Here is a 25,140-nt window from a genome sequence, read left to right as displayed (position 1 = left end):
TTTTTAACATATATTTATAAGATTCATACTATGAAATGACTATATTGTTCAATTTTAGAAAAAAAAAATCCTAATTTTTCTCAAGTAATTTTGTTTTTTTTAATATTTTGTGTTATCATATTTTAGTTTTAGTCCTATATCTATCAATTTTTTTTATAATTTTAGTTATTTTATATTGAGAGTATAAATGTGACACAACACACGTCAACATTACATCGGTATAAATATCAAATTCACGCCAGGAAAAAAAAATCCAAATTGGCGCAAAAAAAATTGTCTAACTGATCAAGACTCAAAGTTGACAACATTAAATATCAAAATAATATAAATATAAATACATAGTACAAAAAATACAACTTTCCCTAAATTTTATACAATATCAGTTCACTTTTTATTATTTTTTTTCAAGTTAATTAAATTATAAACACGTGAAACTTTAACATTTCAAACAATTTACTAAAACGCGTGACACATTATTATTATTACAAGTATAATAAAAAAAATGCAATTTATTTTCTTCTTTTTTTGGGAAAGGGAATTATGTATGTAATTCGAATATAAACTATAAATCGAGACATAAGATTGAAATCCCCAATTAGTTGGGAATTATTATTAAATTAAAAGAATACTCCAATCATTTTCAAATAATGTAACCAAGCAAATAGAATAGAACATATGAGTAATATAAAATATTATATGACGATGATGCATCAATATCTAATGTGACTTGACTTGATCTTCAAAATCTTTGAAATTTCCTCGAAAGTTCCCTTCAAACCTGGCTATCCTGAAGTGCGTGAGGTCCACGCCATCAGCCACGCCACTCGCCACCATCTCCGCCGCAATCCTCCCAACCACCGGCGCCATCTTGAACCCATGACCTGAGAATCCGCCGGCAACCACCGCGTCCTTCCCGAACTCTCCCCCAAGAAAGTCGATCACGAAATCTTCATCGGGCGTCATGGAATACATACACGACTGCGTCAGCACTGGCTTATCCCAATAGACGGCGTCCCCGAGTTTTCCCTTAATCCAGTCCCGCAATGCGTTCATCATCTCCGGCGCTGGCTCCCACGTGCGTTCGTTGGGTGCACAGGCGCGACCTCCATGCACCGGGATTTTGATCAGCCCCGGGAACTCCAGCGCCGGAGTTCCGTATATGTAGGGGTCCCCGTAGCTGGCGAACGTGGGGAAGCCATTTTCGATCGTGAATTTATCTTCATAACCAGGGTTTATCTTCCAGTATACAACTGATGTCTCAAGCGGTTGAATCGGAAGGGTTAATCCCCGGACCTTCTCAATCAACGTCTTCGTCCATGACCCAACTGTGATTACGCATTTTCTGCTTCGGAAATGGCCACCATCTCTCGCAAACACAACAATTTCACCGTTTTCTTTATCTTTCTCAATGTTCAGAACCTCTGTACCGTCTTTCAGCACCGCGCCTCGACGCGAAGCAAGTGTTTGAAACATTGCCACAGCTTTCGTCGGCTTAAGAACTCCCCCATCCGGAGTTGCGACACCAATCCAACCTTCCGGCAGCTGGAACAATCCCGAATACTCCTTCAAAACCTCATCTCCGTCAAGAACCCGAAAAGGAATGGAGTTTTTCCGGCAGCTACTCACGACTGCTTGCAGGGATTTGTTGTCCGACGGGCCCATGTCGAACTGAGTGGTTTTGAAGTAGACTTTGTAGCCAATTTCAGCCTCTAATTCTTCCCATAAACGCGAAGATTCGATAACCATTCCGGAGTAGTATTCTTCCGGGTAGGTAGCACGAATGGTTCTTGATTCGCCGTGTGAAGAGCCGCGGTGGTGCAGAAAGTCGAACTGCTCTAAAAGCAGCGTTTTCAGGCCGCGTTTCGCTGTTTGATAAGCTGTGGAGCTCCCCATTACCCCCGCCCCAATTACTATTACATCAAAAAACTGGCTTCTGGAATCCTCCATCTTTCTCTATCGATTTGTACAAGAATGAGGCGAGATGATGAATACGAGTTTATTTTGTTTGGAATAAAACTAAAAATGAATTAATAGCATCTGTTTAACCATGGTGTCACTGAGTACAAGATATTATATGGTAATTGTCTTTAATATCTACGTCACGTAGGGTCGATATTTGTTTATTTTATACAAAAAATATTAAAAAAACAATTAAATTTAACTAAATAAATTAGAAAAACTACCTTCGACGTAACTATGACACCAACAAGTCTCAAGAATTCAACACAATACATTGGGTCAAGGCCTCGCCGCGGAATCAATTTTCATGTGTTTTAGCTGATTCTAAATGTGTCGACATAAAACTATTTTAAATATTCATAACTTATATTATAATAGAACAGCTATAATATATGTGATCAGCCAAGATATTTTCTATACGATATAGGTTATTTGGCCAATTATTATAGAATATAATATTTTTGGCAAAATTTCCAGGTAAGTTTCAAAACTATTCTCAATTTTGTTACATTCAAATAGATTCTTTTGTTATTTAATATATTAAAATTTTAATCCCTTTAACGACATTATAAGTCAACTAAATGGTGTCAATATTAAGGTTGAATAAAAAATAATTTTCAGGAACAAATTCGAAGAAAATTAGATAAATATGGAAATTCCGGTAAAGATTATATATATTGGAATGAAATTTAGTTAAACCAAGTAATGTAATAGTATTGCCATATTTTTTATTCTTAGAAAATATTCAAAGTATAAAAATCGTAAATCGATAAAAATAGATTCAAAATGATTTTATTTATATTTTGTTTATCCACCTTCGTGGGCCTGGTTTTTATAGATTGCTGGAGGCCCAAAAGTATATACAAAAAGGGCATTAGTATGTCCAGAATATAGGTAGGGCTGAAATGGTATTTCTACATTGCACCCGCTGTAGCGAATGAGATCCTTTATAAGATGCCCGCGAGATTGTATCTCTCCCAAATTCGGTTAGGGTTTCGGGTTCTACTCTACTTTTTTCTCTCGTAAGGTTCCGCTATTTCACGAATCGATAGTGGGTTATCGTCGAATTTGTAGACGTGCTTTAATTTTTTGAGTTGATCCATAGCCTTGGATAATTGTTGTCTCATACTGTCTTTTCCTAGGTTCACGATTGTTCCGTTCCACAGGGAATTCTTTCGATTTTTTCACCTATTTTTTGGAGTTTGGTAAATGATTACCCGGTTGTCTTCGAATGTTTTTTGTTTTTTTGAAGAAATTGCTTTCTTTGTCGTACGAATCAGCGATCTTGTTTGTGTATTCGTTATCAATGGTCTTCTTTTCCCCCTTACAGTTATGTTCGTATCGTTTTGGTATCATTACATGTATTTTCTGTGTTGGTCAGGAACTTTGATCCGAGATGTCGAGGGTTTATATTGGAAATTTGGACCCGCGCGTATCTGAACGTGAGCTTGAGGACGAATTTCGTGTATTTGGAGTGATCAGGAGGTAACAACGTTTTCTCTAAAGTCGTTTGTTTTACTTTAGTAGTGGTGTTTTGCTTGTTTTCGGTGGTTAAAGGCTTATGATTTACTAGAGAAATACTTGTTACGATCAGCTTTTCAGTCATTGTGTCTGCTATGAAATTGATGTTATTGCATATATCACTTGCATATGATTAGATGCAGATGATGTCTTATCCTTTTTCATTTGAGCCTTTTTCATTTGAGGGTATGATTTCCTGTGTACGACTCTTTTCCATGTTCATGAATGATCATGATACATATTTCGCCATAAAGTATTTAGGCATTGTGTTTATTTCTATATTTGCATATGAATCAAATTATATTTCTATATTGATAGAAAAATTGTAACAGATTCTTGGCAAACAAAGTTGGTTGTATATTTTAACCCTGCTATTTATGGCGAAAGAATTCCAGTGTATGATTTGACTTAGCTACAGATGGCCAGTATGGATTTCTACTCGTGCTCAGACTCATGCATCACTTGCATGCATAATAACTTCTTTAAGAAGCGCCTTTATTTATTAATTGTCGTTGGAAGAACTTGGTGTTAGGTATTTTTTTTTTTTTGCAGTGTGTGGGTTGCAAGGAGGCCTCCTGGCTATGCTTTCATTGATTTTGATGATCGAAGGGATGCCCAAGATGCCATCAGGGAGCTTGATGGTGAGATTGTCGTAGTTGTTTCCTCTAAAAGTAGAGAAGTTTTGCTGGTTTTCCTTTTTCCAAATTTCCATCTGGGTTATTGTTCTGATCTGGCGAATAACATCTTGTTCCCGAATAGGTAAAAATGGTTGGAGAGTTGAGCTTTCACACAACTCAAAAGGTGGCGGTGGTGGCCGCGGTCGTTCTGGATCTGATTTGAAATGCTATGAGTGTGGCGAGCCTGGCCATTTTGCCCGTGAGTGCAGGATGCAAGGAGGTTCTGGAAGGCGTAGGAGTCGTAGCCCTCCTAGGTATCGCCGGAGCCCAAGTTATGGTAAAAGGTACGACAGGGTGATTAACATGCACTGTTAAGAGTAAAGTCATTATGGCCACTATTAATTTTAAACCTAGTGTTTGCCTGTTGTTGCTGGGTCAGGAGTTACAGTCCCCGTGGTCGCACTTCTCGACGCCGCAGCTTGTCTCCTAGGGGTCGCAGCCTCAGCAAGTCTCCTTATCGTGGACGAGACGAGGTGCCATATGCCAATGGGTGAGATCCTAAGTATTCCTAATGTGATATCATCTCACATGCATCTCTTATCTTTAAGACTCGTGGATAATTTATAGATATAAGTGCGCCGATGATTTGTTGTCATCTGAAAACCGGAGGATGGGGAAATAAAACATGGCTGTTTGTTGTGGTAGCATAGGTTTGATCGATCATCCAAAATTTGTATTAAACAATGTGCACCTTGTAACTCGAACCAAATATCAATTGATGAGATAGTATGCATCTGTTTGTTAGCATGCACGCACTTTATGTCCTTTGGTATTTCTTTTACCGAAATAAGGTATATGCTTGCCAGTTGCTTTGACATGCCGAAAAACTATATATTCACCGTTCCTGATGTTAAGAACTTCTCTTGATGTTCCTGTTTTAGTGCATTTCGATACACATACAAATGAAATGTGCATTCTGTATGACGTGCACTAATGTTATTTTAGTAAACTGCAGGAAATTTTACAAAACATGTAGCCTTGAATACTATATTTCTGCTTTCCTTTTTCCTATTTTTTTTCTTTCTTTCTTTTTGAATGCTCCCGGCTGAGAGGTGGTGTTTGTTTAACTTTTTTAGCAAACCGGTATAAGAGTTGATGATTGTCATTGATGATTTCGTACTCTGGTTATTATATGGGCTTTGGTATTTTGAGTGTGTTATACATTTTGACTTGTTTTTGTCACATTATTTAGATATTTATTTGGGTATCATTGGATTATGATTTATGCAGAAATGGCATCAGGGAAAGGCGCAGGAGCAGGAGCAGGAGTTGAACTTTGATTAGATAATAGTACTTATATGTCTACGCAGGAGAATATCCATTGTGTGTTAAGTGCTTGGATGTAAGGACTGTGTAAGTGGGGAGACGGCTACTCTTGGATTTGGTTGATTGTTTTTACTACTTCAGTAGTAAGTTTGTTGCTTTACCCGTTGTCACCTTCCTTGTGAGCTTTAATTTTGGACCATTCTCAATTATCTTTTTAGCTCATGGATCAATATCATTAGCTGATGTCTACTGTTATAACTTCTCGTAGAATTTGCTAAAAATCTATGTTTTCTTTTTGTCATCGAGGTGTTTACGTGCATCTGCCCTTTCTTGAGGTTTCGACCTTCACTGCACTGCTGTGGGATCTTCAATTCGAAATATTGTTTATCCCAGCTTGCTACTTTCTAGATGCTTCTTTTGATTGCATGTCTGCGGCTGTGATGCTTCTCTCCTCAAATAGTTATGGTATTTGATTAGATTTAAGGATGAAGAGCGGCTTCACGCGCATCTCGAAGGTATTTAATTTATTAAATGGAAGTTGCGGTTTGACTTTCTACATTAACTATTCGTCGGATTTTCCATTTCAAGCGGGAGCTGTGGCTCTTCGGAGCGAATGTCTGCTTTATAGGAATCCATTTTTGAATTAATAAACAAAACTTTGGAACTTATCTCATGGAGTCAGTTGCTTAGAGTGACTATTAGCTGACTGTTCTTTTCCCCTTGTGGAAGTTTTCTATTGAAACGGTGAAGTTGGGTCTGATGTTGGCATCAATTTGGATATCACTTTTCCCCCAAGTTAATATGAAAATATTATCCATTTTAGCATCCCGTTGATCCTATGTTGTCTTCAAGTCTGGCATCGTTGGTGAGAATGACACTAGATCCTTCATGCCTGTCAAAAGAGGCACAGAAGCTGAGAAGGAAGGCTCGTTAATATGTATTTGGTTTATTTGTGACAGTCCCTACCCCCATATTTTTTTTTTTTTTTGATTTTCTGCTGCTGATACTATGGTTTAGTTGGTAGAGAAAGAAGAGGACCGAACATCTGCTGAACGAAGTAATGAATTTTGTGCACCAGTTTGTACCAAAGATCCTTGTTTTGAGTTGATGATTCTTGAAATGTCTCGTGTTATGTGAATTATCTCCCCCATCAGCTCCGGTTTGCCTCAGGCCTTGTTTTCTCCATTTTCCGGGCTTGGATCATCCTCTAAGGTAGTCTTGTTTTTACTTGGAATTTATATAGCATGTTGGAGGGTGACTTTTCAAAATATAAAGTGAATCAGACCTGAAAATCTGAAGGTCCCTATGTATGTATTGGTTGTTTTATGCAGTGTGCGTGGTTTATTTTCGTGGAGATATATGTATATTGATGCGTATGTATTGTTACTAATATATACGAGTTGCCTCGACGGATTCTTTTTGATGAAATGAAAAAATGGTGTGTGCTTTTATAAAGGAAAAGCCTATTTTGTCTATCGGTTTGTATTTTAGTTTTTATTTTCCAAAATATTCTATAAAAAAAATTGTTATTTCAAGATGCTCTCGACGGAACGGTACTCGTAGTACGAAATTCACTATTTGAAGATTATAAATATTTTTCATAGAAAGATTATAATTATTTTACTTCCAAAAAAAGATAATATTTATTTTAGGAAATGTTTAATTTGCATGCTTGTAAAGTTTAGTCGGCGTAGATGTTTGTACTGATTGAGATATCGCGTTTACTCCGTGCGGCTATTTTAACAAATTGGTGTCTATGGACCAAATCGTGGATGCTTGCTACCTCGAGGAAAGTGTAAACACCAAATTAAAGTTACGAAAACGATTCTGGTTTTTAATGCAAGTTCGAAATGAATTATCATATTTATTTTTGCAATATTATTTCAATAATTTTTAAATCCTAAAATCGAAAATTCTTCTCTAAATTTTTTTTATATTCGAAAGTGATCATTAGAAATGAGGTTCGACATACAAACATTTTGTGTAACTATGATACCTGGTATACATATGTATAATCCACGATCAATTGATTCAAGGACGTTCAAGTTTTATTTGTTTCTGAGAAGGGATATGACAATATTGCTGCTGGCAAAGGTTTGTTTGGACTGCTAAACAGAGATGTTCAATGAGAAACATGTGGTAAGTAAATAAGCAAAAATCCACAAGCAAAGTAAAACTAAACTATATTCTCTTGAATTTTACTTTACACCAAGGAAAAGAAAAGCACCAACTTATGTGTATCAGTATTGTCCATAACCAAATTTGGGCTTAAATGGTAATTCTACGTGCCTGGAAAATTAATCCGCGCACCCGCTGTGTCGAGTGGTATCTTTCAATTGTTGTCTCATACTGTCTTTTCCTAAGTTCACGATTGTTCCGTTCCACAGGGAATTCTTGCGATTTTTTCAACTATTTTTTTCGAGTTTGGTAAAGGATTACCCGGTTGTCTTCGAATGTTTTATGAAAAAATTGCTTTCTCTGTCGTACAAATCAGAGATCGTGTTTGGCCCAGTCGTTATCAATGGTCTTCTTTTTCCCCTTTACGGTTATGTTCGTATCGTTTTGGTATCATTACATGTATTTTCTGTGTTGGTCAGGAACTTTGATCCAAGATGTCGAGGGTTTATATTGGAAATATGGACCCGCGCGTATCTGAACGTGAGCTTGAGGACGAATTTCGTGTATTTGGAGTGATCAGGAGGTAACAACGTTTTCTCTAAAGTCGTTTGTTTTACTTTAGTTGTGGTATTTTGCTTGTTTTCGGTGGTTAACGGTTTATGATTTGCAGTTAAAGAAACGTATAGGATGGTTTTTGAATGATGATTTGTAGTTGAGTGTTCTGATATTTGTTGCCGGATATGATTACACTATCGAAATACTTGTTACGATCAGCTTTTCAGTCATGATGTCTGCTATGAAATTTATGTTATTGCATATATCACTTGCATATGATTAGATGTTGTCTTATCCTTTTCATTTGAGGGTATGATTTCCTTGTGTCTGAGTGCTGACTCTTTTCCATGTTCATGAAAGATCATGATACATATTTCGCTATAAAGTAATTATGCATTGTGGGTATTTCTATATTTGCATGTGAATTTTTGGCTTATGATTTATGCAGAAATGGCATCAGGGAAAGGCGCAGGAGCAGGAGTTGAACTTTGATTAGTTAATAGTACTTATATGTCTACGCAGGAGAATATCCATTGTGTGTTAAGTGCTTGGATGTAAGGACTGTGTAAGTGGGGAGACGCCTACTCTTGGATTTGGTTGATTGTTTTTACTACTTCGGTAGTAAGTTTGTGGCTTTATCCGTTGTTGCCATCTTCCTTATGAGCTTTAATTTTGGACCATTCTCAATTATCTTAGCTCATGGATCAACATCAGTATATGATGTTTACTATTAAAACTTCTGGTAGAACTTACTAAAAATCTATGTTTTCTTTTTGTCATCGAGGTGTTTACGTACATCTGCCCTTTCTTGCGGTTTCGACCTTCACTGCTTTGCTGTGGGATCTTCAATTCGAAATATCGTTTATCCCAGCTTGCTACTTTCTAGATACTTCTTTTGATTGCATGTCTGCGGCTGTGGTGCTTCTCTCCTGAAATAGTTATCTTATTTTATTAGATTTAAGGATGAAGAGCGGTTTCACACGCATCTTGAAGGTAATTAATTAATTTATTAAATGGAAGTTGTGGTTTGACTTTCTACATCAGCTATTCGTTGGATTTCCCTTTTCAAGCTGGGGCTGTGGCTTTCCGGAGCGAATGTCGGCTTTGAAGGGCTCCATTTTTTGAATTAGTAAAGAAAACTTTGAACTTATCGGTTGCAGTCAGTTGCTTAGAGTGGCAATAATCTGACCACTCTTTCCCCCTTATATAATTTTTCTATTGAAAATGTGAAGTTGGGTCTTATGTTGGCATACATTTGGATTTCGCCTTTCCCAAAGTTAGTAAGAAGAAGTTGTCCATTCTAGCATCCCATCCTGCCTTGTCTTCAAGTCCTGCTGCGTAGGTGAGAATGACACTGAATTCTTCACGCCTGTCAAAAGGGGCTGAATTCTTCACGCCTGTCAAAAGGGGCACAGAAGCTGAGGAGGAAGTCTCATTAATATGTATTTTGTTTATTTTTGACAGTCCTAATCCCTTTGTTTTGATTGATTTTGTGTTGATAATATGGTTTAGTTGGTAGAGAAAGAAGAGGACCGGAACCTCTGCTGAAAGAAGTAATGAATTTTGTGCACCAATAGTATCAGATCCTTTTTTGAGTTTATGGTTCTTGAAATGTCGTGTTATGGGAATTATCTACCCCGTGAGCTCCAGTTCGCCTCAGGCCTCGCTCTCTATTTTCCGAACATCATAAAAATCGGTGTCATTTTTCGTAGAATTTATGTAGCATGTAGGGAGGGATACTTTTCAAAATGGCGTCATTTTTCGTTGAATTTATATAGCAAGTATGTAGGGATTGCTACTTTTCAAAATGAAAAATGGACCAGACCCTAAAATCTGAAGGTCTCTTATGTATGCAGTGGTTGCTTTTGTGCAGTGCGCGTGGTATATATGCATGGAGATATATGTACATTGATGCATATGTATTAGCATATATAGACAGAAAACGACATAATTTTTTGTTTATCAAATTAACCATATCAACATTTTCTCAAAATTGTCATATCGATTTATCTACAATATTATCTTTTTAAAATTTGCATTGTGATTTTTCTCTAATTTTTAGATATGATCTTTATTTTGATTCAAGTCTAATTAATTAAAAAAACTGGACAAGCACTGTGTGCGCTAATATACTAGTATGTATTTATACATGAGTTCCATCTACAGATTCTTTTGATGATATGAAAAAATACATGTATTGCTTATGTCAAAGAAAAGTCTATTTTTTTCCAAAACTTTCTTTAAAAAAACTATTATTTTCAAGTTACTCTCCATGGAACGGTACTCGATGTACACGGTAGATTTTTATAGTTAGTGAGGTCATCGTGATTACTGCTTGGAGTTAGATAGCATCCACGATCAAATGATTCAAGGACTTTCAAATTGTATTTTGTCTAATATAGGTCATAAAATTAGTGCTCCATTTCATTAGTCCAAATTTTCAGATATGTTTGGATTGCTAAACGGATATGTTCACCACCGATGTTAAGCAACAAGTGGCAATCATCCAGTACCGGAAAAGTAAGACAACACTGGTCATTTTGATTTTTATATTTGAAATTCATGCAAAAAATAAGTCACCAACTCATATTATGGTTGATGAAAATATCACAGCTTAAAAACTCAACCGATTCATGAATAGAAAATCTGAAATCCTCATCAAGAACATGTAAAAAAAACCACCTTGAATGTGTGAATCTCATTTTTTATGCATTTCCAAGTCTGCCATCAACTTAGGCAACTTGTTTCTCTTCTTCTGCTGATATTTTGCACAAGAATACCAAACACCACCGGCTGTGTTGATTACAAGCCCCGTCACATTTAAAGCATGTACTTGCACTCCCCCTAGCAAGACAAAGCCGAGTGTCTGACCAAAAACCAAAATGTGAGCAACTTAATAAATTGGCTGGATTTGAATGGATAGGAGGAACACGAAATGAAAAAGACGTTTAAAAGTTTCCAACTTACCGTTGAACCAACGCCCTTGAGGACGCCAACAATTGTAGTCGTTAAAGCAGAGTTGACAATGGTACACAAGAACATGGTGTAATTCAGAACTATACTCATCACCAGGGAAAGAAGAAGAATGACAAAAAACGATAGTGAAGTGCTCTGCAATTCACCGGAAAAATTATGGCTCTTCATTAAGTAATTTCGGTGTACACAATAAAAACAACAGGAAAAATCTCATTCCATCTGCAATCGAGTAGAAAAATAAGCTCAAGTGCCTACACACATTATTACAAGATGCTAGCAAACACAGCAAAAAGACGCCTTCAGTCTAAATAATAATTTAAGCCAGGGACAATGATCCAAGAATTTCCATATATGCTAAACATAGAATACGAACTGGGATGACACAAACCGAAGGAAGAAATTACTTAAAATTCCGATCTTTTCGAAACTGAGAACCACTCAATACCTGTTAAAGAAAAATTTATGTACTCCTAGTCCTATCACTTGCTACATACGCTAGACATAGAATACGTGGGATGACAGAAACCGAACAAAGAAATTACTGAAAATTTCAAATTTTCGAAACTGAGAACCACTCGAGACCTGTTAAAGAAAAATTTATGTACTCTTAGTCCCATCACTTGATACATATTTCTCTGATTAAGTTTCAATGTCGGTGATACAAAACCAAACTATTCCGTTGCCTTGACTTATTGATCTCCTTGTGTTGGAAATTAGCAAAAAATACCAATAAAACTGATCTCAATGACAAGATTTAGAGCTTCGAGAAAAAGTTCAACACCAGAAAATGCAGTCAAATGATGACCAAGAAACAAGATGTGTGAGAGAGGTTACCGATAAAGCTTTGATGACACCAAGTTAATTATATTGTCACTTCCGTGATTTTCATCGTTTCTTTTGAAACAAATTACATCTGCCTTATCACTAAAATTATCTTATTTTTAAATCATCCAGCATTGCTGTCTCTAGCCCTTAAGCATCAGCAACCACAAAAAATTTCTAAATGTATGAATATGAATCTAAATCCTGACCTTGGCAAAAAGTATTGACATGGAATTTGGAAATTCTCCGGTAGTTATGATGAGGAATAGCAGAAAAGGTAATGATAAAATACTGTTATAAAACATGATTTCAACTGAGGAAAGCCCATCCTCTGCACCTGATTTCTCCACTAATACAAGGTACATGGTCTGTATATAGGCAACAAAAAAAAATGTTATGCTGATAAAGATACAATAACAACGTATACAAAAATCTCAACGAACAAAGTCAGTTAATTCTACTCTAATATTTGGAAAACAGAAGGGCAAAAGAGCACCTGGAAAAAAACAGAAATAAATGCCATTGAATATCCAAAAATATCAAAAGAAAAATCGCCAAGTGCTGCTATAAGAACGCCGACAGCAGTTAAAAGAACAGACAGAGTGACCTGAAATTTAAGGGGAACAGTGAATTAGAGAAACTTCATGAAAACTCAGATGCGAGATTTTTTCTATGTTGAAAACAATTATGATATTAAAAAATTAATAATAAGAAGTAAAGACAACATTTTCATATCTGACCATCATTTTTATGCAAATACCGTAGGTGGACTCCAAAAACTATTTTCTCCTTTGATGAAACTACAAGCTTACACAAAGGCCATTTATTCGTAAAGATGAATTTGAAATGCCATAGATCTGCGCTTAATATACAACGTAATCCAAAGAACATGTGGTGCCAACATCCAGCAATTATCACAGCAAATAACACCATATTTGACATCCTCCTCTTTTTTCGCATAAAACAGAATAATTGAAAGGCTCTGACAACAAGACTTCAATAGAAAATAAAAACCTGAGTTGTAGGGTTCCCTTTTCCAGTAAAGAATCCAGCTACAAGTACAGCAAGTGGTGTTAATCTTTTGATGGCAATGTACATTGGAATATTTACTCCTTTCAAGCTTGCTAAAGCGAAGGCCACATTAGCATTGTAGAATAAGGAAACTGGTACAAGTTTTTTGGCCGTTTCTACATTCAATTCTTTGACATTTATATATCCCATAACTCTACCAATCCGTATGAGCAAAGTTGTCACCAATTGCTACAGCATCTCAAATTAATATAAAGAAATGCTGAGTAAAGACCCACAAAAGAAAACAGGTTAGAAGTAAAAGAATGCATTTTCACGCATATGATTTATGTGTACCTGGAGTGTAAGAAGAGTCATTGAATGTGCATACTTCATAAGCACTGCTTTATTGATAAAAACCATCGCCATAGAGGCAAATCCATATGATACGGCAGCAAACAAACTGCATCACGCATAAGTTAATCACAATAACATAGTCCCAAAATGCTTCAATATTATAATTTTTTAGCATTAGTGTCAGCCCTGAACGGATCTGATAATCACTCTTTTTGAATGGTCCTTTCCATAAATATTTCCAATACCAAACATCAAGATACGGAAACTTTCGAACACCATTTAAATGCGGACTCTTATTCTAAATTATTCCAAGAATCATAACAAATGAACCAGACAAAGAGAGATGTAAATAGAGTTTTTAAATTGAAAGCTCTCAAAATAACTTCAATAATAACGTTCAAGATTCAAACAGTACGAATGCACACAGAATAGTAAAAAATGTTTGTTCAAAGTCCATAACTGGAAAGCATAGATAACAGAACTTATCCAAAAGGAATGGAGAAATTAAGTGAACCTGTCAGAGAAAAACTACTGCTTCTTTCTGTAATTTCAGACTAACATTAAATGAACCTGAAAAACTGACCTCAAGTACGGACTCGACTCTGTATAATCCATGTATAGACCCACAAATAGATACCCCTTTTCGATAACAACAAAGAATCTGAAACCCCCCAGCCGTAGATTGAGTTCAGTTACGTCATAAAATCCAGTTATTGTCCGTGAGCAGAAAGAGGAAGAAAACCACCTGCGATTGAAAAACAGGTCAAGATTCCGAAACCTTGAGCAGAGGAATTGAGAAAAATCGAAAATGAAATAAAGGAAAACACAGCACTCACCCGAAAATGAATCAAGAAACGACTTCTGAAATAATTCTCAATGAAAAACGAAAGAACATGAAATGGGTCGGTCCAATTTTCATTAAAATTCTTGATAACAACAAAATATACTAAAAGGGTCGGTTCAATTTTTCTCGGATCAACAAACAAAAAATTTTTGATGGGTCAATTTAATGAAAACGAATCCTTGTCCGGGAGATGGGCAACAGCCGAAGGGCGAGGAGGGCAAAAGTAATTAAAAAATGCAGATAAAAAGTCCATGCATGTAGCAAGTAAAATAGGGGAAAAACTGTAAAAGCAAGCACCAACTTTGCTGTATGATCATATGATAGAACATTAAAACTTACCTAAATCTGCGCGGTTGTACACATAACTATAAGTAGTTCATGTTCATCATTCAACAATTATTATACATATGATCATGAATTCATGATGGTAAATATTAAATCCATTTATTTTCCATGTCCGTTGCTCCTATAAATGATTTATTTGCGTTAATAATTGCATATGTTTCAACTGTAATTTGAGTATTGTAGTTTGATCTGTGTGTGCAATGATTTGTATGGTTGGAGGGAAAATAGGAGTGGAAATAAAAAAAATGTATTATCATAGTTTTTCCAATTGTTTTTCAAAAATTTATTTAATAGCTTTCGCATTCATATTTATAAACATTATTTTCGATAATTTTTTTGTTATTTACGACAAATTAGTTACATGTCACCAACCAACTCGTCTCTATATTTTAAAATTTAATTAATGAGACGATTTTATGATATAATAAAGCATATAAGACGAAAAAATACATTATTTAAATATATTTAAAGATAATTTATATATTATTCAAATAATGGATTTTTAAAATATATATATAACAATGAAGAGGTATTCAAATATGAGTGGATTTCTTGTGAGACGGTCTCACGAATTTTTACCTGTGATATGGGTCAATTCTACTAATATTCACAATAAAAAATAATACTATTAACATAAAACATAATACTTTTTCATTGATGACCCAAATAAAATATTTGTCTCACACAAGTTTTTACCTTCAAATATAACCAAAAGTTCCCCGTCAATTTTGGAAGGTAAACAAATCGGTGATATTTTGAACTTTGGCAACCACATGTCATCAAACATCCATTAGCTGTTACAGAATTTCACACTCTGAACCTATATATACATCCTACACATACAAACATTTACCACAAAATCAAACAAAATTGAAAATTTTACTCAAATTTCAACTAAAAAAGTGCATTTTAATGGCATACTTCAATTACAATTTTCTTGTGTTTCTGATCTTGACAATGTCATTCACAAGCCTCCACACCAGTCAAGCATCACGCAACCTGTTGCAAACTATACCTAACCTACCACCACTACCTACGGCGGCAATGCTGCCATCGCTTCCTGCTCTGCCGAACCTTCCCACGGCCGCGTTGCCGCCTTTCCCGGCCACTTCATTGCCCACACAGCCAACACTTCCAACTTTGCCAAAGCCCACGTTGTCACCCTTGCCCACAACTATCCCATCATTGCCTAGTACCATGCCTACGCTGAGTCTGCCGCCATTACCTGCGGCCATGCCCACAATCCACACCACTGTGCCGAGCCTTCCTTTTCTTGCACCACCTCCAGCTGCTGCTGCCACCAGCTCCTCTACTAGCCCTTGAAATGGATCCACGGTTTCCTTCTACATGTGGATTGAGTTGTTATATATGGTGTTTTTCTGTGGCTTGCTATAGCAGGATTTGATTCTGAGGATGTTTTCATTGTATTTATGGTGTTTTTGTTTCTTGTTTCTATTGCTTTTATTGCATGCTATTGTGTAAGTTTTGTTGTTGTCATGTGATTAGACATATTGTATCACTATTCTCATAAATATCGTTATAAATTCAAATTATTGTGTTAAAGAAGATTTATAGATGCCTTAAGCTTGAAAGATGCTTGGACAGCAAAAATTTGTCATATACTTGGTTCTCATTTTTTGTAGAAACTGGGGCAAGAATTTAACTCCAACTTCTGAAACAAATAAGATGAAATTTGATATCGGGTAATTTGTATTGTATTTCGCTTCATTTCAATACTGTTTTGTTTGATAATAGAAGAATGGTTACTGATTAGAAGTTATTTTTTTATCCATAAATTTTAAAGAAAACCCTTTTTCATTATAATCGATATTCAAATTGTTTTAAAAAAAGTATAACTCGGTAAGCTTTCTTTTCTAGGTTATGAATTTTTCATGCGGAGACCACTTGAAAACATTCGTGCATCTTGATGCACGGATGTATTTAGTGGGCCAGCTTTCATTTCAGAGCTATTAATAAGTTAAAAATTGGGTCTTACAGGGAGTCATAAAGTTCCAGCACCCGAAAATGAATTAAACGCATCCATTGCATTTCATTGGAATACAAGAACATCCAAGATTTCTGGAAAATATCGAAACCGTGGAGAAAAATTCCCAGGCATCCATTTGTGGGGATGGGATCATTGAATGATATCAACACGTAAAAATACAACTTTAAATCGATCGCCAATTACCAACCAATTATTTCTAACGACTTCAAGACGCAAATCTACTACATCTAACGAAAATGACTGCCTATCCGACCGTGTTAAAATCTTTCACATAACCCCCAAGACAATTTCCGACCGATTGCTCATACTTGAATTTGAGACCATATGTGCATCATCCATAGACATCCTTTCAAGTAATTTATCCTAAAAAATCGTTTAAAGATACTATGGTATCCAAGGGCTTCACCAATGATCGAGTTTCATTTCATAGCTGGAATATTTCCTCCTTGCTAATGTTACTTTTGATTCCCTCGCCATATGCAGCTTGCTCACAACAATCGCCATTTTCAAGAACCCTTAGGTGCATCAGATTTTGCACACACTTTTCCATTCACATGCGCTGAAGTTGGCATTTGCTCAGTATTCAAGATGCGACCATTCTGAAATGACAAGCTAGTGCATTTATTTCGTGGATGTTTATCAAGAAAACCAGAAACAAAAAGTGGCTTCAACTTTGCTCCAGAACTTTCTCCATTTGATTTCTTAACTGCATCTGAACTATCATAAGGGAAGATTGTAACATTTCCACACTTGCCATTTTCAGCAAGTGCTGTGGAACTGGACGAATTCTCTTCTACTAGAGCCTCACCATTGGCGAGAGCCTTGAAAGAAACACATTGTGTATCAACATTCTCCATGATGTAGTTTGTAGCTGCAGACGGACTTCCACTTGACATTCTAAATATACCTTCTTTGGTATTCTTTTCACTGCGCCAAGCTTCACTTTCAACATCAGTGAAGGGGGAGAGATTTCGAGATTTGCTAACATCTGGTTGTGGGGAACAGTTATTGGTCAACGAAGTAGTTGCAGAGACTGGTGGAATAGAATGCTCTGCAGAAAAAGCGACTTCATCAAGTGTCGGGGATAATTCTCTGTTCTTGTTAAGATCAACATCCATGGCTACATGAAAACATTCTTCAGAAGAGAGGGATTTTATGTCTTCTCTTGCACGTTCTGCATCATTGACCAACGGTGATTCTTCATGAAAGTGATAATTTATTTAATATATTTACATTTAAATATAATCAATTCAAATTAAAACATGTAATAATTTCAAATTGTTGTTGAACCTTCATTAATTTTTATAATTACGATATGACCAATATTTGAATATAAATCAAATTAGTAATAACATGTGCGTCGATGCACTGATATATTAATAAATCTAAGCATTTTCTCATCAAAATTTTCCATATTTTTCTTAACTATCTATCTCAGATATGATAAATAACTTTTCAATTTATTATACATTATTTTAGATGTAAAATATCATAACTAAATCAAATATTCGAGAATCTAATTATTTTATAAAAAAATTATTATTTATATGTAACATACAATACCAAATATATCATATTATATGCGCGGTGTTGCTACTTTGTATAATTCACTCTTCATTTAATATATTAAGAAGGAAATTTCAAATAGAAGTCTTCGGAAACAATAATACCTTCATGATTTTTTGAGACCTCTGATCTTGAACAATTAGAAGACAACTGCTCAGAATCGACTGGGACTGGACTATCAAGCAATTCTGCAGCAGAACATTCAGCAGGTTGGTTCAGAGAAAGATCTAATTCTTGTAATTTCATGTCTTCCTTTTCTGCTTTTCCTAAAGATTCGTCAGGAAGTAAGCACGATGGACGAGCACAAATCCTGTCAAAAATTAACACACAACAAACATCATTATACACCAATCATAATTGTATTGTAATTCTAAAAGACGTGAAAGGTTGATCAGCATTAGTCTCACAGTATCACATAATATGAACAGAAGATAAACTCAAAAGCATGTTTAACCTATACAATCTTTTGGCTATTGTATTATCAAAAATCCCGTCGTGATGGATAAATAATTGGTGAAACAGAAAAAGACAAGAAGTATATCGAGAGCTTTTAGGGGTTTTCCGTAATTAGATCATAAATACGATAATAGTAAAGCCTCTGAGATTGAAACTATTGCATTATTACAAATCTATAGGGTATCTTAAATCTCGTGTATTAAACGAGAGGACTGACCTGCTATATAAGAGCATATAAGCTCCTTGTGAAAGCACCTCATCCAAATCAGCGTTAGCAACCTAATAAAAGATAACATTAGCTTAAATCTGTTATGAGAGTGCAGTGCATACTGATTTGAATGAAGTATGACATATTCATGATTTCAATCCTTTCTGTAAGGATCATGGTCGAAGCTTCTAACAGTAAAATTTAGCTCCCAAACAATTTCTCTCTTAAACTCCATGATTCGATAAAGTGAGCAAAAAAATGAAGATGAAATTAGAAGGAGGAGGAAAGACTCTTTTAGACAAAGCTCAGTAGTGGAATCAATCGACGACATTCTTTCAAGAATATACCACAAAAGGAAAAGAAAGAGACACACATTTACATAAAATATCTTAGCGGTGTTGGTTTCCCAAACAATGCACTACACCGAAACTATTCAACTTTAGTGCTCTATCAAGAGCTAACAAGATCAAATGCCATCCGTTGTTTCAAGAAGACAAGGTGCCTCATATGAAAATATCTCGATGTACATGAATCATGTGATATGTGTCTGAGATATAATTTTCCTGATAATAACTTGAACCCATTCCATGACTAAGAACAATAAGCTTAAACAAAGACCAGTTACTAGTCAAAGATGCATGAGACATGTTACCTTAGGTTGCAAATAACACCATGCAATTTGGAAATAGTTGATTTAGAAAACTGAGAATAGTCTATGGAAAAATAATCATAAGTGCATGTATTTAAACATAATAAGTTCCTACTTTGTTACCTTACAATCATCAACCATGTACCAGTTACCACGAAAGTCTTTAATGTAGCAGATGTAGTGGCCAAAATATGATGCATTCAGCATGTCCACATGTACAATAACTGCATAGAGCTTGTAAACGTCATTTCCATCTGCCAACTCACCCATGTAAGGGATGAGATCTAGTGTCTCCGGGAAAGTCACCCTCTTATTAAGTTTCCCAAATCTACCACTCTGCAGGAACATGGGGAAAAAATTTCAAGATAAGCTCCCATAAACGTTGAATGAATCCTCTCTCTAACTGGTCTTCCCCACATTAAGGTAAAAGAGGAAAATGAGTCGAGAGTTAAAAATGGTGAAGTGCATCAGAATAAGAAAAAAACAGTAGACCTGAAACCTCTTCAAGGCAATTGTAAGGATGTTTGGGGCACGACTAATTGTTAGGCGTTTCCATGCCATAACATAATCATTGCAGCTGAAGGGACAACACATGCTAATTAGTCAAATGCAGCATATGAGTCTATTACACATCAAAGAATATTTTGGGATTATATTTGACAGGATTAAGATAACAACACATATTTTTTTATTATTGGATTATTATTTAAATTTAGGAAAACTTCCTGCTATAATTACCACAACATATTCTCCATTGTAGAAAGAGATGGAATTTTAATTTAAATAGAGAAAATGATAAGAGTTTTAGCACTCTGGGCATTGTGTCGTGAATGCAGGTCTTTATGATCGAACTAAATAAATCTCAAGCTACGTCCCATGTGCTGTCTAAAAATAAATAATGGAAAAAACGTGACTGGAGGTGCTGTTCTCATAAATACAACCATACCCAGAAATATGCTCTTAGTTATTTTACTGTATGTGTACAGTAACCATGCGGTATGACCGGATGGAAAAAATCCATGCTTCTATCTACCTAACTGTCGCATTGCAGTTCCAAACAGACCATGAATCTTCTATCCATCTGTCTGATTTTACAGTTCTGTGAGCATATGCATTATGAATCTATGATTATGTTTAGCTGCTGAATATATCTGTCCAACCCGCTCTCTGTTTCTATGATTTTAACTACAACATCGTGCAAAATTTTATCAATTTAGTTTCTGTGCTTCAAGTCGAAGTTTTCAGTTCAAAGAAATCAAATAATATATTTCATAATCATATTAAGATTAGAATGTACTTTTTAAATGATTTGATAATGATTTAGGTTTAGTTAATATTTTCTACCCCATTTACCCACATTTTCTTCAGCGTACATAAAGAGAAAATAAATGTAATCTAAACTAAAGACACTAAGAGAGATTAATAGAGGTTCATCTCTGTAGGTATTTTGTCTTACATGTAAGTTATCATGATCAACCACATATGTGTTGTTGCATGGTATCTTCACTCTATTTCAAATGAAGGATAGGCTTGACAAAACATTTATGTAACAAAATCAGTTTTAAAAAGGGAAAAAGTATAACTCACTTCCACAGGTAATTCTACTTTGTTATTAAGTGGCTATATTATCGTCCCGAGGAATTCCTATAAATGCTTCTCACAAGTTTATCAGGCAAGCTGCTTAAGGTTAATTCAACCTAATTTTTAGCCGTAAGGACTAACTTTATGGAATACAAATTAATGAAAAAATTTCCAGAATATATGAAGATTACCCATCGCATTTATACATATTCTCCCCATGAAGCCATTCTTTGGCGGTGAACTGATCCAAACATTCCTCCAAAGATCCAGCATCCCCATGTATTTCAACAGTTAAATCCATCATATTCTCAAACTGATTTGAAATGTTATTGCATTTTGTGCATATAACCTGAAAGCAGGGGAAAATAATAATAATAAAAAATATATATAAATATATATATATATATACATACGAATGATTTAATGAACTTCATAAAATTCTATACAAAAAAGAAGTGAACTCCGATTTCTTTACTTCTCTGCTAAAACAATGAAATTTATCCAATTAATTGCAGCATGTTGATAATCATGTTACGTGATAGCTCACATGTCAAACATTCATGATCCTCATGATAAGAGCATCAGGGAAGCATAGAAGTTTCGACGGGATATTTGAGCCATGGAGTCCAACACGCAAACTAAAAATTAGGCAGACAGCAGTTCCAACTTAAGGATCTTTAATCATCTATTCATCTCAGTAAATTGCAAGGTCACCTCTACCAATGTAGCAGACATGAAATTAAAGAATAAGGAAATAAATAGCAGTAAAAGCTTAAAATTCATCGAGTCAAGCTACCTGAGATTGAAGACGACCACCAAATATATGTTGAATAAGAGTCGTCTCCTGATAGCTAGGATGAACAGCCTTTTCACCACCAAATTCATCAAGGCAGACTGATTGCATTGTGTCGATGGCAAACCTACATAAATAAAATTGGTGTTCAAAAAGAAGCATTTGTAAACAATTAATCATCAATATAGAAAAACGAAACTGAGGTTCATTCTGCAGCCCAGTAAAAACATAAAATGATCAAGAAATGTCAAATATAACAGATAAGGAACGCAGAAATAAGGACCTCATGAATTCGTGAGCATCCTCCTGTTTCCCGTATCCAAGATTGCCACCAATATGAGGCAATCTTGAGAGGATATTGATAGGAGAAAATGCATTAGGACTTCGGCTAGTCCTTTCTACATGAATTTGAAGTTCACAAGTGAAGCACCAATCAACCCTTTGACCTGGTAAATGTTATAGGACGGACATTAGAAAAAATGAATCTTCAGATAACAATACAAATGAAATAAGTGTGATTATTTAAAGAACATAATGAGATGTAAATGGTTTTGATCAATCAACTTACATTCTGCTCGGTGGCCTTTCTCCAGCAGGTAAGATACAAGGGGACGGGTGTAACCAAGACATTGGAGAACCACATTAGCAAAGCAGCTGCATAGGGGCAAAAGGAAACAAAAGGATTGATAGATGGGAAGTTGGCACAGAACTATAGCATAAAAGGAAACTTTCACTAAACTTACCTGTTTCCACAGTTTAGAAGTCCACAAGGAGGATAACCAGGACTGTTCCAATTGAAGAGTTCCACAAATTCCTCGTACGGAAAAAGTATCTGAGATCATAAATGAAGCACGGTTTCAACAAATAGCACTAAAAAATCATGTAAGCAGCCTGAAATATAGATAGATGTTTACTTTCTTTTCTGAAACTTTCTTTTCTTTCAGAACATTGGAGCTTCCGCCTAAAGGAAGTACTGATGCTTTCCTTCCCCTCAATGCAGAAGTAGATTGCATAAAATTAGCTTTAGAAAAAAATTGCAGGTCCTTGCATTTTGCCTTGTGCTCTGAATTCCAGTGAGATCTTTGGCAAGCTTCAGAGCTAAAATTTCACAGGTATAGAAAAATGAGATATGCAGCTATAGCAGTGAAAAATTTGCATAACTGCTAAGAATATACATGTGATATCCATCAACTCCCTCAATTACCCTTAACAGCAAACAGTAGCAGTTATTTTCTTGTCAGTAAGACACGGTCCAGACTCCAAAAGTAAGAAATAGTGGTCGTTACATGATTCTTTATATTTAGAGAGACAAAGATTCCGGAAAAACAGTTGGTTAGCGTTCCCATTCTGTCTATTACCTCGTTAAATGGGATTTAAACGAGACTGAGTTCAAGCACAGGGCATTACGCTAAATAAAGTACTAGTACAAAAAACAAATAAATAAATAAGTAGAAAACCTAATAACCCACTGCACAAACACATGCACATAATTCCATTCCAATTCCAAGACAGTAGTGCATAACTTGCTGAACAAAATTAGACCCTCAAAACCCATACTATAATGACCACAAATTAAATAAGAAAAATATGTACCACTTCATAAAAACAAGAAGTAAAAAATATAATAACCCACTGCACAAATCCACGCACATAAATCCCATTCTAAAACAGTAATAAATAACATACCGGAAAAAATTAAAACCTAAAAACCCATAATCAATACAAAAGTGCCCCCAAATTGTAAAGGAAAAATGTATACCGCGTAAATTCGAACACGTAACATACCAGTACTTGACCATCTTGCAACGGGCGCACTGCTTCTTCGTCGAATTACCGCAAACAGCGCATGATTCAGCACTACTAGCGCCGCCGCCGCCACTGGGGGCCGCCGCCATCTTTTTGGTAACCGACGAGTAATCGGAGGCCGAAGAATCGAAATTGGAGTCTAACATAAAATATCTTGACGCAGTGTTCCGAATCAAATATAGCAATCCAAATATCAACAAAAATCCTGTTGCCACGAATTGCAGAAACCCGTTGAGATCCACCGCCACATGCATTTACAACTAGGAATTTCCTCCTATCAAAATAAATTCCAATTCAAGAATAAAGAAATTAATCATTAATTGAAGAAGTAGAACTATATTTGTGCGCTGATTTCAGTGAACCGCGACGGAGGAGGGATTTCTGGGTTAGTGAAAGATTATGAATTGTATATATTGATCACTTAGATTTATGGATTATTATGTATTAAACTGTTGCGTACTTGCGTTGTGTAACATTGGGCCTCAAAAATTTAATGGCTTATAAATTCTGGGCCTGTTCAAGATCCAAATTATTTGGATGGCCCGCCCAAGTTCCCTTATAACACATTATACGGAGACGACTAATTCAGAGAGTTTACAATCACTTGGCTCGGTTTATTCGGGGACAAAAAAATAGACTTCAAATCAATTTTTTTTATCAAATTGTTTAGATCTTATTATTTCCGACACCACTCTTTCTCGAACATTAATAAACTAAGCATTGTTTGGTGTAAATGATAATATATTAATTAATTTCACATAATTGTCCCATTCAACATTTGACTCGAGTTTTACAAGCTATGAGTCATTATGTTATTCATATATTATAAGTCATTCATCAACTCGTCATTCAAAATAATTCTGTTATCCATATGATTTTTTTTATATAAAAGAAAAAGAAATTGCTTCGATCAATGTATTTTATTTTTGAAATAATGAGCAACGTAATTTTGGTTTATCCACCCAAAATGCCTGTTTCTGCATGGGGTGAATTGTGTTGTTTGGGGCCCAACAAGAAATCCCGGAGTGGTGTTGCCCACTATATTTATACATACACATATATATATATATATATATATATATATATATATATATATAAATGGAGTTATGGTAAAATACAAATCTTGATGACAAGAAATATATATATATATATAGAAAAAAAGAATTACATGTCTAATTGAGCAATATTACTCGGTCGCACTGACTCAGAGTATCATGTATTCCAACCCAAATCCACAATCCTAATTTTGCTTCGGCTGTCAACGATCCATTAGCATTGGCTTAGCGGCAAAAGTGAGACCTTAAATCTCATATGGTTTTTGGTTCAAATCTCATTTATATAGATAGTATTTAGAATAGATAGGAATTTTCTATATGATAGATATTGTATCCAAAAAAAATGGCTTCGGCTCGAGTATCATGTGAATGATTGGTGCATTTATGATTTCTATGGTTCTATTCGTGTTTAAAAGTTTCAGACTCCTAAAAGCTTTACAAATATCGAATGATTAAAAGTTGAAAATTTTTAATAAATTATAAATAAAATATCTACCATTTCTCCAGATTAAACTTATTCATATACGTACCCTTCTCTTTTGTTCGACCCTAACTTTTAATATTATTAAA

General features: G+C 35.3%; 4 protein-coding genes across 13 annotated transcripts; 1 reads left to right on the top strand and 3 right to left on the bottom strand.

The window, feature by feature from the left end:
* Positions 1 to 577: 577 nt before the first annotated feature.
* Positions 578 to 2,072, bottom strand: LOC142545242 (putative sarcosine oxidase). The gene has a single exon (XM_075652295.1). The coding sequence runs from the start codon at positions 1,945 to 1,947 to the stop codon at positions 718 to 720; it is 1,230 nt and encodes a 409-aa protein (XP_075508410.1). The 5' UTR covers positions 1,948 to 2,072; the 3' UTR covers positions 578 to 717.
* A 792-nt stretch (positions 2,073 to 2,864) lies between these two features.
* On the top strand, positions 2,865 to 8,734 carry LOC142545252 (serine/arginine-rich splicing factor RSZ22A-like). Of its 6 annotated transcripts, none has more exons than XR_012820242.1 (7): positions 2,865 to 2,981; positions 3,341 to 3,444; positions 4,033 to 4,121; positions 4,240 to 4,441; positions 4,537 to 4,647; positions 5,388 to 5,566; positions 5,730 to 6,627. XR_012820242.1 is itself a non-coding variant. In XM_075652318.1 (6 exons), the coding sequence occupies exons 2-6, from the start codon at positions 3,356 to 3,358 to the stop codon at positions 8,579 to 8,581; spliced, it is 528 nt and encodes a 175-aa protein (XP_075508433.1). In that variant the 5' UTR covers positions 2,865 to 2,981; positions 3,341 to 3,355; the 3' UTR covers positions 8,582 to 8,734. The 6 variants fall into 6 exon arrangements, 4 of the variants coding, with proteins under 4 accessions (XP_075508433.1, XP_075508429.1, XP_075508431.1 ...); XR_012820243.1 differs by having other exon boundaries at positions 5,388 to 5,938; positions 6,012 to 6,561; XM_075652318.1 differs by lacking the exons at positions 5,388 to 5,566; positions 5,730 to 6,627 and adding an exon at positions 8,545 to 8,734.
* Positions 8,735 to 10,628: 1,894 nt separating this feature from the next.
* Positions 10,629 to 14,383, bottom strand: LOC142545241 (UDP-galactose/UDP-glucose transporter 7). 3 transcript variants are annotated; one of them, XM_075652292.1, is made up of 8 exons: positions 14,096 to 14,376; positions 13,843 to 14,004; positions 13,260 to 13,365; positions 12,909 to 13,154; positions 12,391 to 12,501; positions 12,104 to 12,262; positions 11,064 to 11,207; positions 10,629 to 10,962 (listed from the first exon to the last, which is right to left on the bottom strand). In XM_075652292.1, exons 2-8 carry the CDS (start codon positions 13,872 to 13,874, stop codon positions 10,795 to 10,797), a joined length of 966 nt encoding a protein of 321 aa, XP_075508407.1. In that variant the 5' UTR covers positions 13,875 to 14,004; positions 14,096 to 14,376; the 3' UTR covers positions 10,629 to 10,794. The 3 variants fall into 3 exon arrangements, with proteins under 3 accessions (XP_075508407.1, XP_075508408.1, XP_075508409.1); XM_075652293.1 differs by lacking the exon at positions 12,391 to 12,501 and having other exon boundaries at positions 14,096 to 14,383; XM_075652294.1 differs by lacking the exon at positions 14,096 to 14,376 and having other exon boundaries at positions 12,909 to 13,163; positions 13,260 to 14,004.
* A 2,095-nt stretch (positions 14,384 to 16,478) lies between these two features.
* LOC142545239 (ubiquitin carboxyl-terminal hydrolase 18-like) lies at positions 16,479 to 23,915 on the bottom strand. 3 transcript variants are annotated; one of them, XM_075652289.1, is made up of 12 exons: positions 23,495 to 23,915; positions 22,624 to 22,807; positions 22,453 to 22,541; positions 22,278 to 22,363; positions 21,993 to 22,155; positions 21,713 to 21,836; positions 21,108 to 21,265; positions 19,828 to 19,912; positions 19,459 to 19,671; positions 18,696 to 18,757; positions 18,127 to 18,332; positions 16,479 to 17,654 (listed from the first exon to the last, which is right to left on the bottom strand). In XM_075652289.1, the coding sequence occupies exons 1-12, from the start codon at positions 23,767 to 23,769 to the stop codon at positions 16,963 to 16,965; spliced, it is 2,337 nt and encodes a 778-aa protein (XP_075508404.1). In that variant the 5' UTR covers positions 23,770 to 23,915; the 3' UTR covers positions 16,479 to 16,962. The 3 variants fall into 3 exon arrangements, with proteins under 3 accessions (XP_075508404.1, XP_075508406.1, XP_075508405.1); XM_075652291.1 differs by having other exon boundaries at positions 16,479 to 17,630; XM_075652290.1 differs by having other exon boundaries at positions 22,639 to 22,807.
* Between the last annotated feature and the right edge of the window lie 1,225 nt (positions 23,916 to 25,140).

This window comes from Primulina tabacum, chromosome 5 (assembly GCF_025594145.1).
Source record: "Primulina tabacum isolate GXHZ01 chromosome 5, ASM2559414v2, whole genome shotgun sequence".
Lineage (NCBI taxonomy): Eukaryota > Viridiplantae > Streptophyta > Magnoliopsida > Lamiales > Gesneriaceae > Primulina > Primulina tabacum.
This window is presented reverse-complemented; position numbering and strand designations above follow the sequence as displayed.